The sequence below is a fragment of the Lepidothrix coronata genome, unplaced genomic scaffold (genome assembly GCF_001604755.1).
Source record: "Lepidothrix coronata isolate B3197 unplaced genomic scaffold, Lepidothrix_coronata-1.0 Scaffold323, whole genome shotgun sequence".
Classification (NCBI taxonomy): Eukaryota; Metazoa; Chordata; class Aves; order Passeriformes; family Pipridae; genus Lepidothrix; species Lepidothrix coronata.
In genome coordinates, this window is record NW_016690503.1 from 412,608 (window position 1) to 426,644 (window position 14,037).

General features: G+C 54.6%; 1 protein-coding gene and 7 non-coding genes across 8 annotated transcripts; 7 read left to right on the forward strand and 1 right to left on the reverse strand.

Annotated features, from left to right (window-relative positions):
• The first annotated feature begins 185 nt into the window (after positions 1 to 185).
• On the forward strand, positions 186 to 267 carry TRNAS-UGA. The gene has a single exon. It is a non-coding gene; the product is annotated as a tRNA-Ser (tRNA).
• Positions 268 to 749: 482 nt separating this feature from the next.
• Positions 750 to 821, reverse strand: TRNAA-CGC. The gene has a single exon. It is a non-coding gene; the product is annotated as a tRNA-Ala (tRNA).
• A 252-nt stretch (positions 822 to 1,073) lies between these two features.
• Positions 1,074 to 1,145, forward strand: TRNAP-CGG. The gene has a single exon. It is a non-coding gene; the product is annotated as a tRNA-Pro (tRNA).
• Positions 1,146 to 2,121: 976 nt separating this feature from the next.
• On the forward strand, positions 2,122 to 2,195 carry TRNAT-AGU. The gene has a single exon. It is a non-coding gene; the product is annotated as a tRNA-Thr (tRNA).
• Positions 2,196 to 2,773: 578 nt separating this feature from the next.
• TRNAS-GCU lies at positions 2,774 to 2,855 on the forward strand. The gene has a single exon. It is a non-coding gene; the product is annotated as a tRNA-Ser (tRNA).
• Positions 2,856 to 7,480: 4,625 nt separating this feature from the next.
• Positions 7,481 to 7,777, forward strand: LOC108508903 (beta-keratin-related protein-like). The gene has a single exon (XM_017838064.1). It carries the CDS (start codon positions 7,481 to 7,483, stop codon positions 7,775 to 7,777), a length of 297 nt encoding a protein of 98 aa, XP_017693553.1.
• A 5,080-nt stretch (positions 7,778 to 12,857) lies between these two features.
• TRNAA-UGC lies at positions 12,858 to 12,929 on the forward strand. The gene has a single exon. It is a non-coding gene; the product is annotated as a tRNA-Ala (tRNA).
• Positions 12,930 to 13,502: 573 nt separating this feature from the next.
• Positions 13,503 to 13,574, forward strand: TRNAA-CGC. Its single transcript has one exon. It is a non-coding gene; the product is annotated as a tRNA-Ala (tRNA).
• The last annotated feature ends 463 nt before the right edge of the window (positions 13,575 to 14,037 follow it).

The window sequence follows — 14,037 nt, forward strand, 5'->3', positions numbered from 1 at the left end:
CTGGAATTTTTCCAGCCATCACTAAATATCCCCGGATGTTCCCTTTGCCCAGCCCTGGCAGCTGTGGGTACTGGGGCTGAGCAGAGCCGTGACAGCAGGCTGGGGAATATTCTCTCCCTGGAGGCAGAGCCCAGGGCAAAGTGGGGTGTCCCTGGCTGTCCTTACCAGGCCGGGGGTCAGCTGTGGCTGTGATGGCCGAGGGGTGAAGGCGTTGGACTTGAAATCCAATAGGGATTCCCTGCGCAGGTTCGAATCCTGCTCACAGCGGTTGGTTTTGCGCAGGCCTGGATGGGGTGGGGGTCTGGGTAACCCCATCCCAGCAGCATTGGTGGAGAGTGAGTGGGCAGGGAAAGGGCAGCGCTGCACTGGGCACTGGCTGGCTGTGGACCTTGGGCTCAACTCCTGGCTGACGTGTCCTTTTGGGCACCCACTGCCCGGCATGGCCTCTGTGGGGTTGAGGCACCGCTGCCTGGCACAGAGGGCACGAGCAGCCCCCCCCTGCTTGGGCAGAGATACAGATCAGCCATGGCTAGGGCTGGTTCCCTCCTGGGTGGGGAAGGAGCTGTTGGGGCAGTGGGAGAACGGCAATGTAGGGGGGCCCTGCTGCCACTACAGCCTCAGTGGTCAGCTCTGCCATGGTGCTGGGTGCAGGAGCATCCCCCACCTTTGGGGAGACCTCCCAGAGGTAGACATGACTTTTTCATCACTGGCCTGTGGAGGAGGTGGGTTTGTGGATGGAAAAAAAAAGCTGGAGATGCTGGGGGTTGAACCCAGGGCCTCTTACATGCGAAGCAAGCGCTCTCCCGCTGAGCTACATCCCCTGCCTGGACACCCCCAAACTTGGGGGTCCTGCTGCCCTCTGTGCTCCTCTTAGCCTCATTTTAGAGTCAGGGCAGGTACAGCCCATGGCCATGCACAGGTGACATGCCCACAGCCAGGGAAGAGCAAGGGTGACCTCCCAGCTGTGACCATCCATCAGGACAAATTGAGCTGCCACAGGTCCCACCCCACCCCACAAAGTTCTGTGAGTTCTGTGAGTGAAGGATGGGGTTCCTGCCATTCTACAGCACCTTGGCTCGTTGGTCTAGGGGTATGATTCTCGCTTCGGGTGCGAGAGGTCCCGGGTTCAACTCCCGGACGAGCCCTTCTTTTGGGCACCCGTCTACCTTGGGTGGCACAAGTGGTCCCCGGCCGCAGAGTGAGACCAGAGCCAGGGCGGTGAGGGGGAAACAGAGCCCGGTAAAGTGGGCATGGGCAGACTATTTTGCATGGCCACATCCCAAAAATAGGATGGAGCCCCTTAGAAGCAGCAATGGGGATGGTGCAGTGCAGGCTGTGACTGTCTGGTTTGGAGCCCTGAGGGCAGAGCAAGGGCAGCAGTGGGGGTGAGGGGACTCAATCAGCCCTTGCACAGGGAGGATGTAGCTCAGCGGGAGAGCGCTTGCTTTGCATGAAGAAGCCCTGGGATCGACCCCCAGCATCTCCATGTCCTTTTGCCTCCCCAGGGACCCCTCCCTGCTGGCTGCGGGGCTGCCACCAGAACGCCCAGAACAATCCTGGGGCTGCCTGTGGGCACGGCCGGCCTGGGATTGCCTGCTGGCCCCCCAAGGGCCTGTGGCCATTTCCCTCCCTGTCCTGCCCTCGTGTCCCTTCCTAGAGAGTGTCCCTTGGGATGAACATCGGTGCTGAGGAGACGAGCTGGGTGGGAGGAGGGCAATAGGAGCAACAAGGAGGGCTCGTACAGGATTTGAACCCAGAACCAGGGCAACGCACTGAGGACACCCAGGATGCTGGAGTGAGCCTCCAGAGAGAGAGACGAGACTGAGGCAATCAGCTCAGGGCAGTGCAAGGGGAGCTGGCACGGCTCTGCTGGGGCAAGGGGAGGGGGCAGCATGTCCCTGTAGGGCCTGGGCCCCCCAAACCCAGTTGGCATTGTTTACTGTATGTGTTGGGTTCCCTGTGCCAGGGGCTTGATCAGCACTGGGGGTGCTCCCAGCAGCAGACAGACGTGAGTTTGCAGCTGGGGTAACCCCAAACCTGGGACTGCAGTCTGGGTCATGGGGTAAGGGGGCGTGGGCAGAGGGTCAGGTGTTTTTAGGGACACCCAATGACAGGCACATGGGCACCATGGCTCAGCTGGTCAAAGCGCCTGTCTAGTAAACAGGAGATCCTGGGTTCGACTCCCAGTGGTGCCTGGGCCTGGGTGGCTATTTTTCCTCCCTGTTCCAAACTGGGGGCACTCTGGGGGTCTTTGCCCTGCCCTGAGCAGTAGCAATCCCCACCCCTTTGTCCCAGGTTACCTCACTCTGGGGGTAAGAAGTTTCCTTCTGCTTCCTCTCCCTTGGAAGCTCACAGTGGAGAGATAGCTCAAACTGCCTCCAGAATCCAGGGAGTTCAGGAAATAAAAGATTCTGCCTGGACCCTCACCACCTTCCCTGTTTCTTTGCACGACTGGTGCTGAATCACGTAGGAAAAGCGTCTGGACAGAGGCTGGGTGTGGGTGAGTAATGGAGAGGACTGGTGCACACACTTTTATGGCAAAAATAAATGCCATGTTGCCCTTTGCGATTGTCTGAACACAGGGGGAACATGGAGAGAGGCAAATGGGTCACAAATGCCTGCTTGCCTCCCTGTCCTGCTGTGACAGGGGCTGCCAGAGCTCCTCCTGCCCAGCCTGGCTCACCAGAGGACACCCTGAAGGGCCAGCACCAGTTTTGCAGTCTGCAGTCAAAAAAAAGAAAAAAAAAAGCTGCCAAAAAAGACCAACACAGGGGACGAGGTGGCCGAGTGGTTAAGGCGATGGACTGCTAATCCATTGTGCTCTGCACGCGTGGGTTCGAATCCCACCCTCGTCGTGTTTCTCTGAACCCCTCCCCTATCCAAAGGAAAGCTTTTTATGCACTGCCCGGTATCCTCCTGCTCTCTGTGTTTTGCTCTGCCGTGTTAAGTACACATCACATCTGCCTCTGGATTGCTGCTCCCACGGGGTGAACCTGCTCCTGGTTGCTCAGGGACCAGCGTTGCCCTCCTATGCAAGGGGCCGTGCTCTGGTGCATCCCCCATCCCACTCCATTCCCTGAGCCCACCTGCCGTCCCACCACCTTTTCTCCAGGAGGCAAAGCACCAAACTGTGGGCAGGGAAGGTTAGGACCTGGCATCCCCATCGTGCCAATGGGAGCCAAAAGCCATCCTAGATGTCTTGCTGAGCCATTGCCATGTCCCAGAGGTGCTTGTTCTGAGGATGGTGTAGCTGCCATGTGTTGGTAGCTCCCTCCTGTGTCTGCAGCAATGCTCACGGTGTGGATTCCTGGAGACAGAAGAAGGTGAGCTATGGCAAGATGAAGAGGAAAGAAGTAAAACCACGTCTGGGATCCCAGAGGTCTTGCAGAGAAGGAAGCCCCGCATTTGGCAGAGCGTGTCTGTGCTTCAGTGCACCTGGGGAAACACACTGTGCCAGCCTTGCCAGTGCCTTCCCTACTCCCTACTCCTTTCCACTGATGATGTGGCCAAGCAATGCCATGGCTTCAAGGTAAGGTGAGGATGCTCAGGCTTACCTGCCCACACTTTTTTGACCTTTGCTGTGACGACATTTCCTTTCCATGCCTTGGGGAGATGTGGAGACCAGCAGGGAGCTGCTTCCCCTCTGTCAGCTTCTCCCAAGCCAGAAACCAGGATCAGGCAGCAGGGAAACACCAGCCCCATCCTGTTCTGCTGCCGTGAGATGCTGTGGTGCTTGGCTAGCTCTGCCACCCCGGGGAAAGAGGGATGTCCTTGCCTGGACAGCCAGATGCCTTGCGAGGGGTATGTGGGAGATTTCCTAGGGAAAAGGCGTGGGTTTGGGTGCAGCCCTGGAGAGAAACCAACTTGCAGCTGGAGGTGGTGAAATGGGCCAGGGTGGTGGGTGCAGGCACGGCATGGGGGTTGCTGTCACAGGAAGGGATGTGGGTACTTGCAGGGCAGAGGCATCTGGGAGAGGAGCCAAAGTGCCTGGAGGAGGACACCCTTCAGCCCTGCCCTGGCACATGCATGTCCCTGCCCTGGTGAGTGGTGACAAGTCCTCCTGAAGGGAATGTGCCAGCATTGCTGATGCTGTGGAGCATCAGCCCACCCAGGGACCCGGCAGTTATAGGGATCGTGTGGCGGCAGGAAACTGGATCATCTGCAGCCCCAGGACAACACCTGGCAGCCAGAGCCTGGCTCTCCCCAGTGGCACCGGCTGGGCTCTGCTCCCTGGGCTGCACACGGTGGCCCTGGAGCACCCCGAGTCTGCCCTGACAAGGACACAGGCACCCAGGATGCCCTGTGCCTGGGTCTGTCTGCATCAGGATGCTGCCTCCTGGCACCGGGGTGTCCTGCTCATCCATCAGCCATCTGGGAGTGGTCCCTGCATGTCCTACTGCCAGGAAGCAAGCCCTGGGCAAGTGCCCTGGATGCAGATGTTCCTTGGAGATAGAATGCAGCGGGTCTGTTGCTACTTTAAAACGTGCCCTTGCCTTTGCCTTTCAGGAGAAATTTTGGTACAGGGGCAAGCTCCCACCATCCAGCCAGTCTCAGAGACATCCAACCCTTGGGTTGCTGGAAATCAAAATGCAAAGTGGGGAAATTGGAGTTGCAAAGTGCTGCTGGGGCTGGTGATGGGAAGGGAAACATGGATTATTGGTCCTGGGTCATGCTTCTCCTCGTGTCCTTCTCTGCAGGGAGAGGCAGGGCTGAGGTGGCCGCACATCCTGAATCGGTGCAGAAGTTAAAATGGGTCTGACGTGTTTGGTTTGGTGAAATTTTCTCAGGTTTGAGGTCCCTCCAGAGAAAGTCACATCTCAAGCAGAAAGTGCTCATTCCCTGAAATGAACAGGGGTTGAAAAAACAGTCCTTGTTTATCTCCCAAATATCTGCTCTTTCCCCTATGGTTTTTTTTTTTTCAGTCTCATTCTTTACACAAATCTGATTATTTTAAATTCCTGACATGTGCCTTTTGTTTCCTCTGTCCCCTTTTCCAGGAAAAGGACTTGTTTCAGTTCATGGATCTGCTCACATTCAACAACATACCCTCTTATGCCCCATTGCATTTATTCCAAGCATCACTGCATCTCTGGATGTTATTCTGGGACGTGATGTTCCACTGTGAGCAGAACCTCAAGTACTTAAACTGGATTGCAAAACGAAGACACACAGTGAGGCTGCAATTCAGAAGATAGCAGACTGTGCCTGGAAGCCTGGAAGGGAGTCACCCAGGAAGGGTTGTTTTCCTGGGATCATGAGAATGCACAGAGGCATTAAAAAAAAAAAAAAAGAGAGAGAGAGAGAGAGAGAGAGATGGAAACTGATTAGTGAAGGGAAAGAAACCTTGACTGGTAGAAGAAGGGTTTAATTCTCAGGTTGTGGGTCCAAAGTGCTCTTGTGGCATCAATTTATTATTCAAGAGTGGTGCAAGAAGCAGCAAGGTAAAGCTCAATAATAAACAAGTAAACAATAAATAAACGCTCATCTTTCCCTGCTCACCAAATCACCATTTAGGAAATTATGATGAACCCACAGCCTCCCACTAGCTCCAGGAGCTGACAGATTACTTCTCTCTGAAGCATGTGTCCTCTGCTGCACCTCAGAAAAGCTGATTTCCTTTTTGCCCTTCCAGAATAATGTTAAAAACAAGCTGAGTTTGATCCCAGAACCTTAGAAAGGCTTTTTTACCCTGGCAGGCAGGGCAGGGAGGAGTCACTAGGGACCATTCAGTGTGATCAGCCATGTCCAAGTCATCCTAAGAACTAAAATGACCCCTCTAAACCCCACAAGGCACATCTTTAACAGGATGCTGACAGTTCCACACATGCATAGTACATGTGTCCCAGTACTGCTAGGGTTTATTCCAGGGCAGAAGATGTTTGTGCCTTCATCTGGGCTCTGCTGGCGTGAAATGAAAAACCTTTTTCAAACTTTCCTTGCCCTTAGAGCCCAATGGCTCATCCCCCTGCTTAGGACCATGTCAGTGACTCCCTCTCTCCATCATGCAGGTGATTCATGTTTTAAGTGCAGGTTGGGATGTTTGGGGCTGTTTTTAGTAGTGAACAGGCTTCCAGTATAGCAACCCGGTGTCACAGCCTGTAATTAACCATGTCTTGATGATGTCCCTCCATCATGAGGAAGCAGAGCTGTGACCTTCTAGCATATCCAAAGAGCGGGATGGAAGGGCTCTAAGTGGATCCAGAACCATAATGATTTGCCCATGCTGGGCTAACGCATGTCCCTGTGTCTGCATCAGTGCTATCCAGCACCCTCACCCCTGCAGCCCCTCAGTTTTCCTGCCATCCATGAGACTGCAGGATTTAACTCCAAATGGATGCTCCCTATGTTCAGTTTACGTCCCTGGTCTCACCTCAGGTGCACCAGGGAGCTGAATTGGTTGTGCTGTGAGGAAGGTGGAGATGCACCTGCCCTAAATTCTGCTGAAACACTCTCCTGCCTGGTGGCTTAAAGACCTAAAATGTCCTTTGGCCCTAGGAAGGAAGGTAATTAATGCCTGTAGCCCAAATCATTTCAATCTTACTCAGTATTAAATGGAAGCAAAACATGACAGATGAAAGAGGGAACTGCTTAATCAGCCAGGGGAGCTTTCCAGGAGAAAACTGCTGGTTGTTGGGAAGTTTCAGGCGGAAGGTAAGCACTCGCTCCCCTGGGGGGCCGGGCCACCCTATAAAACAGTGGGGACAGTGCCCAGCCCCACCACCTGCTCCCAGCTGCCACTGCTGCCATCTCCACCTGGGTAAGTTAAAACGGGCTCCATCTCCTCCACACCAGGCTCTTGCCCGGTCCTCTACAGGAGTTCAAGGTTTGTTACCTGCCTCCCTTCCACCTGCAGAGGACATCAGGGAAGGGTGTATCTCTGCCCTAAAATGAAGACTGCAAGGGGTTGTGGGATGCAGCGCTTGCAGGGTCTGCAACCATGTAACCAGTTGCATCCTGCATGATTTTCCTTGCTGAAGGAGAGGGGAAAAAAATAGAATAGGACATACCCAGGCTGCAAGGATTGATGTCCCCCTGTTTATGGAAGGGCATTAAAGGTCTGTTTTATTTTGGAATGGGATAGCTCAGCTCACATTGCATTGATTTAAGTGGGCTTTGCTACAACTCGATGCATCTCAGTGAGCATCTTGCTTGCTGAGGGCTCTCTGTCAGCTTGGAGCAGGAGAGGGTCTGCTCTCTGTTCTCAGCACCCGGTGCCTCCGGCTTCCCCAGATCTGCAGCTCAAACCAAACTCCTCCCATTCTCCCGAGCGGGGCGGAAGGGGGGCAGGGGGGTATGCTGGCTCCTGCCCATTTGGAAAGCCTTTCTCTGGCGTTTCTAAACCATGCAAACTCACTCTCTAGTTCACTCTCGCACACTTATAATGGGAGCCGCTGCGTGAGGGCTCAGCAGGGGCGGACCAGCCTCTGCCTTGCCTTTTACAGCCTGGCTGTGGCTTTCAGGTGCACATCCTCGCCGAGCCATGTCCTGCTACGACCTGTGCCTGCCCTCCTCCTGCGGTCCCCGGCCACTGGCCACCAGCTGCAACCAGCCCTGCCTCCGCCGCTGCGGGGACTCCACCGCTGTCATCCAGCCGCCCACCGTCGTGGTCACCCTGCCCGGGCCCATCCTCAGCTCCTACCCGCAGAACACCGCAGTGGGCTCCACGGCGTCGGCGGCGGTCGGGAGCTACCTGCGGTGCTGCGGGATCCCCGTGTGCTCCGGCGGGGCCCGGGGGCTGGGGAAGGCGGGGTTGCTGTGCCTGGGCAGCGGGCTGTAGAGGTGTCCCCAGCGGTCACCTCCTCCTCCCGCCGGTGACACTTGCGTGGCCGCGTCGGGAGGGACAAATGAAGCGCAAGGACCAAGGCTGGGGAAGAGGACTAAGCCCCTGGGTTTCCCAGATGCGGGGGGCACCCGCAGTTCCCCCAGGAGGAAGAGAGCCCTGCGAGCTTGTCACTCCAGACCGTGCCCCTGTATACCTTTCTCTTGCAAAGTCTTACTTTATATTTCCATGTTCTATGCAGCATTTGCTGCTGGCTGGGCATAAATGCTTCTAGCAGGCTGTAGATGGCACATAATAGTCATGAGGTGGTGGGGAGGAGGAACACCTTGTAGGGATTTGGCTTGTCCTGGAATGGGGTTTATCCATTTCTTTACTGAGCACTGGAAACACATTTCTTACACTCTGAACTGATTTACTCTCCTTCCCCTTCTCATTAAAGTCATGCTACATCATAGACTGAGTCTTCGGGTGTTCCTTGTTCTGGGGTCTCAAGGGGTGACCTGCTCTGGGGGCAACTTGTTGCTGGTGGGAAGGGTTCTTTTTCGTATGAAAAGGGGGTTTCTGCTGCCCAGCTCTTCGCTGTGCTGACCCAGAGTGTGTGGTTTGCTACAACCAGCCCGAAGGCAACTTTCTCAGCCCAGAAACCTCTCCTGCCCCACGGCAAACACCTGCTTGGAGGTGAGGAATTCCTGCAGGAGCAGACTTAGTGCCTGTTTTCTTGAGGAGCTGGGAACATAAGGTTCGACGTTTCAATGTGGCATTTGCCCTGCATTTTGCAGTGATTTTTTTTTTTTATTTTTTTTGGCTGAGCTAAGGAGAGTGGAGGTGGGGTCTGTGAAAAAAGGTAGGAGGTGCTCCTTTGGAGCCCTGCTCACCTAATGTTTAATGGGTGACAGTGAAGAGTAAAAAAAATTCCTAAAATATACCGGGGCAAAACCAGACCTCAAGGATTAGGCTCTTCATTCTTGCTCTTTGCCACATAGTGCCCACCTTGGATGCAGGTGCACCTTGTCCTGCAGCCCGTGACCACTGTCCTGCAGCCCGTGACCACAGTCCTGCAGCCCGTGACCAGCCCCATCAGAGAAAGAGGGGTGCCTGCCATGTGAAATGCAGTGCAGGGTTATCATCCAGGTTACCTCTGGACCCAGAATTGATGATCTTAAGGATCCTTTCCAACCTAAATGGTTCTATGAGTTGGAAGCCCAAATTTGTGGAGAGCTGTGAATGAGCACTGAGGGATTAGAGGTGGTGTGGGGAAAGGCATCCTAAGATATCTCAGAGACACCAAGTGCTATGGATACTCTAACCTGTGGCAAGGAAAGATAATAATAAGGACATGAAGAAGAAGCTATAATTTCCCTATGTGCTCCAGATACAAAGGCAAGGGCAACAGCAGGACAGGGAGCTGTGCTGTGTTGATGAGTGGGGAAACATGCAGGTTCCATGCTTGGGAGCTGGTCAGTTAGAGGGGGATGAGGCTCTTCCCAAAGACTAAAACCCCAGACTTTAGTCAAGAATTGGAGAATAATTGTTTTATTGATAGGGGATGCAGCTGTCTCTGGGAGAAGGTGTCAGACATCAAGTAAAGCCTCTTTTTAAGATGCCATGTATCATCAGGCAGAACTTTTTCAGCTGATGGAAGGAAGAACAGGAGTATTTGCATAAAGCTGATGAGTGTTTATAATGAGGGATTATGCCTAGCTCGAAAGCATGTTGATCTTCAAAACCCTTTGACCAAGCTTTCCAGCAGCCTGCTGCATGGGACAGTCCTGGATGGAGCAGGTGGAGAGAATAATGGCATTTTTATATGGAATCATTCAGCTTTTCACTGAATGACTCCACCGGTAAGGTTACACAGATTTTAATTTTTTTTTCCCTGAAAATCCAATGTTCTGAAAATCCACACAGGTCCTTGATTTGACTTGAAAAGTGTGATGCTTTAGTGCAGACAGTTGGGGAAGTGAGGACCTTGGTGCCCTGCAGGGCTCCCTGTCCCAGGGACTCAGTCTTCCACGGGTGCCTTGACTCCAGCTGGGAGCTGTGCCTCCTTGGCTCCCAGCTCAAGAGCCATCCTGAGTTCATTCCACCACGTATCCCCCCCAGCCAGCATTTGCCCGGGGCAGGACTGCACAGACCTGCTGATCAGGCCCTAAAATACAGGTTCCTGCAGCCAAAGGCCCTGGTGAGAAACAGGGAGCTACATACTGAGTCTGGGATGCAAAATAATGCTTAGCGGGTGGAAGGGTGCACATGGAGAGAAACAGCTGGGTCCTGGGATTTGGTCCCAGCATTGCCTGCTTATGGTTTTCAAAAGCAGCAAAAGCAGAAGCATTTCTGAGAAGAGCCTGGAGTACAGCCCAGGTGGAACTCTCTGGCCATGCCTATTGAGTTTTATGTCTCCTGCTCACCTCCCATCTTTCCTCAGTTGCTTCGTGACCTTGGAGGAGACCTTCTCCCTGTGGTCACTCAGTATCCTCTCACTCCTGGAGGATGGGTACCTCCCCATCCTGGGGATGGATGAGGTGGGAAGGAGGAGGGGAAGTCATGGTTTGAGGAGGAACAAGTGGAGAATCATAGAGAGTTGCTATGGAAAAGGGAAGATTGGTGTGAAGAGCAAGTGAGTGGGACCATCCGGAGTGGAGATTTTGTCAAGGGAGGTTTAAGTTGGATCTCAGGAAAAGGTTCCTCCCCCAGAGGGTGTTTGGGCACTGAACAGTCTCCCCAGGGTCACAGCCCCAAGGCTGCCAGAGCTCAAGGAGCGTTTGGACAACACCCTCAGGCACATGGTGGGATTCTAGGGGTTGTCCTGTGCTGAGCCAGGAGTTGGACTTGAGGGTCCTCATGGGTCCCATTTCAACTCAGGATATTCTGTGATTCTATGGAAATCCCAGGCAGCATGGTGCTAGTGATAGGGACAGAAGAGTTGGTGGTGGCTGGGTCATTGATGGGTCATCCCAGCACATCAATCCATGGCTTCTCTGCCATCACATCCAGATGAGAAGACAAAAATTGTGGTGTCTCACAGCAGTGGGAGAGGATGAAGAGCCAGATCCACCACCTGTACCTTTGCTGGGTTGCAAAATGTGTATCTCAGACCAGGCACTGAGCTGAGGGCAACGCTGGAAGGGCGAGCTGGCATCAACAGGCAGCATCCCTCATCCTCCTCGCTGGGGCCAGAGCACTTGGGGACACACATCCTGGAGACAGCCAGGTGAGAGACAGAGCCCCTGGAGCTGGGAGCCTGCAGGCACAGCAGGTGGAGATGGGACTTGTGTGGCCCAATCCTGGAAGTGTTCAAGGCCAGGATGGATGGGGCTTGGAGCAACCTGGCCCAGTGGAAGGTGTCCCTGTCCATGGCAGGGAGCTGGAATGAGATGGTCTTGTAGGTAGGTACCTTCTAAACCAAACCACTCTCTTTCTGTGAAAAATATCCTTCCTCACCCACCAAAGTCTTGCAATGCAATTTCCCACCAAAGCAGAGAGGACACCTGCTTTTCAGCTTTAGGAAGCTAAGAGAAAGTGGTTGTATGGCCAGGATAAGAGGAAGATGAGGGCACCACTGAGGACATCCCACCCCAGGCCCCCACAGATCGAGCACAGGGCAGGGGCTCGCTGCCATTCCTTGGGGTGCCCTCCCTGCCGTGCCTGGAGAGTCAGACAGGCAATAGCTCTGACAAGGGCTTCAGCTCTTCCCCAGGGCTGGAAATCCAATAAAGCAGGAAAATAACAGGCTGCCCACATGTGTGAGTCATGGGGGAAGAAGCAGGCAAATCAAAAGGCACTGGCATCCCAGTCTGGCCCTCCTGGTGCTCCCTGTGGGAATGGGGCTCACAAGGCTTGCACCCCAGTGAGCCCGCAGCCCTGTTGGCTCCGTGTCTCACCCTGAGCCCAAATCATCAACAGACATTGCTCCCGGCTGTCCTACACCCTCTTCTCCTCCGAGCTTTTGCTGTCGATGGCAGCCCCTGGGGAGACACAGGGATGAGCGCAATGAAAGCAGAGCCCAAATCCCAACAGTTTACAGGGTCCTACGAGGGAATTTGAGTTTTAAACTCAAGAATTGTTCAATTAGACATTCCAGGGCTGCTAATTCATGTTTCCTGAGAGGTGTCTGGGCATTTCCCAAAGAGGAGAAGGGTGACGTGGCCACTGCTGTGCGAGGTGGCTGCTGTCAGTGCTGGGTGTGTGGGGCTGAAGGAGCTGGGTGTCCACGGGGGGTTACAAGACCTGGAAACCATGGGGTGCAGAGTCTCCCCTGCCCCCTTCCCCCAGCCCTCTGTGATGTGAAGGGCAGGGGGGAGGAGCAAGGCTGTGGCTGAACTATCCTCCCACGTCACCTCAGTCAGCTCAGGGGGTTTGGATGGAGGGAGTCCCTGCTCTGGCACAGCCATGTGATGCAATCAGCACCGGAGGCTCGCTGCTGTCTGAAAGTCAGCTCTTTGCCCTGTTCTCCCTGTGAGAAGGGGGGTTCCCACCAGCTGGGGCTCCTGCAGCAGCTCATGTTCCCACCCCAGCACAGCTATAGGCAGCCCAACCCTCAGGAACTGTGTCCTGAAAAACTCCCTGTGTCCTGCCTTGGAGCTGAACCCCAGTCCTGCCCCCTATAGCACCTGTAGGAGGCCCAGCCCCAACACCCTGCTGATCCCCATGGCTGGCAGCTCCCAGGGACTCGTAAAAAAGAACAGATGAGGGAATTTGCCAGTAACCCAGAACTCACAGCTCCTGTCCCAAAGCCACACAGGACCATGTGGAATAGGTCTCTGAGGGGTGGTGGTAGGAGATGGGGGCACCCAAGAGCCTTCAGCCTGTGCTGAGCACCATGGGGGAATGGAGGACACAGGCTGAGGGCAGGGGGAATGGCTCATGTGTCTAGGGGTATGATTCTCACTTTGGTGCAGAGGTCCCAGGGTCAGCTCCAAGATGTGCCCTTCTTTTGGGCAGTGGTACCCATGGGGCTGTGACATGGGTTGGAACAGCAGTGCACAGCATAGTGGGGTTGGTCCCACATCTCAGCTGGACACATTCCTGTGGGAAGGATGGACCCTCAAGGGCCAGTAGCAAAGTGCTGCTGGAGCAAGGGGATGTAGCTCAGCAGAAGAGCACTTGCTTTGCATGCAAGAGGCCCTGGGATCAACCCCCAGCATCTCCATGTCTTTTTGCTACCCTCAGACCCCTCCCTGCTGGCTGCAGGGCTGCCAGAGCCCCCCTGAACAGCCCTGGGGCTGCCTCCTGGCATGGCTGATGTGGAAATGCTTCCTCAAGGTGGTGGATGTGCTGTGGAAAACCTCAGCCTCAGCTATATCCCTAAATCCAAAATGTGGGGGATAGAGCGGCTGGGGATGAAAAAGGAGTGCAGTACACCAGCTTGTGGGGTGTAGGGATAGGTTTCTCATTCTTGGATGCAAGAGATCCTGAGTTCAACTCCTGGACAAGCACTCCTTTGGATACGACTCATCCTTTAGATACAAACCCTCCTTTTGAGGGCACCCCCTCCTTTGGATAAAGCCCTGGCTTTGGAAATAGCCCTTCCTTTTGGGACAACTCCTCCTTAGGGGACTCCACCCCTGCTGCTCTCCGATGACCAGCACGGGAGGACCAGCCCTCGCATCTCCAAGCTGCCCGTGAACAGCATCCCATTAAGTGGATGGAATTTTTTTTTATGGGGGGACACAACCCCTGCAGTGTCATCAAGCACGTGTCCTCTCCCAAGCCCTAACAGGAAGGGGATGTAGCTCAGTGGGAGAGCGCTTGCTTCGCATGTAAGAGGCCCTGGGTTCAATCCCCAGCATCTCCAGTTTAGGTTTTTATGTTGTTGTTTTTCGGTGTTTTTTTTCCCCCACAGTCCCAACCCTGTTCCTCCAGGCGGAAGCGACGATAAACCTGCGCAGGGATCCCTATTGGATTTCAAGTCCAACGCCTTCACCCCTCGGCCATCACAGCCACAGCTGACCCCCTGCCTGGTAAGGACAGCCAGGGACACCCCACTTTGCCCTGGGCTCTGCCTCCAGGGAGAGAATATTCCCCAGCCTGCTGTCACAGCTCTGCTCAGCCCCAGTACCCCCAGCTGCCAGGGCTGGGCAAAGGGAACATCCGGGGATATTTAGTGATGGCTGGAAAAATTCCAGGTTGCCTCAGCACAAGACGGGCACTGCAGGGAAGTATCCTCCAAGGATGCCCAGGGCTACAGTAGGTCTTGGAGGGAAAAAGACATGGAGATGCTGGGGGTCGATCCCAGGGCCTCTTGCATGCAAAGCAAG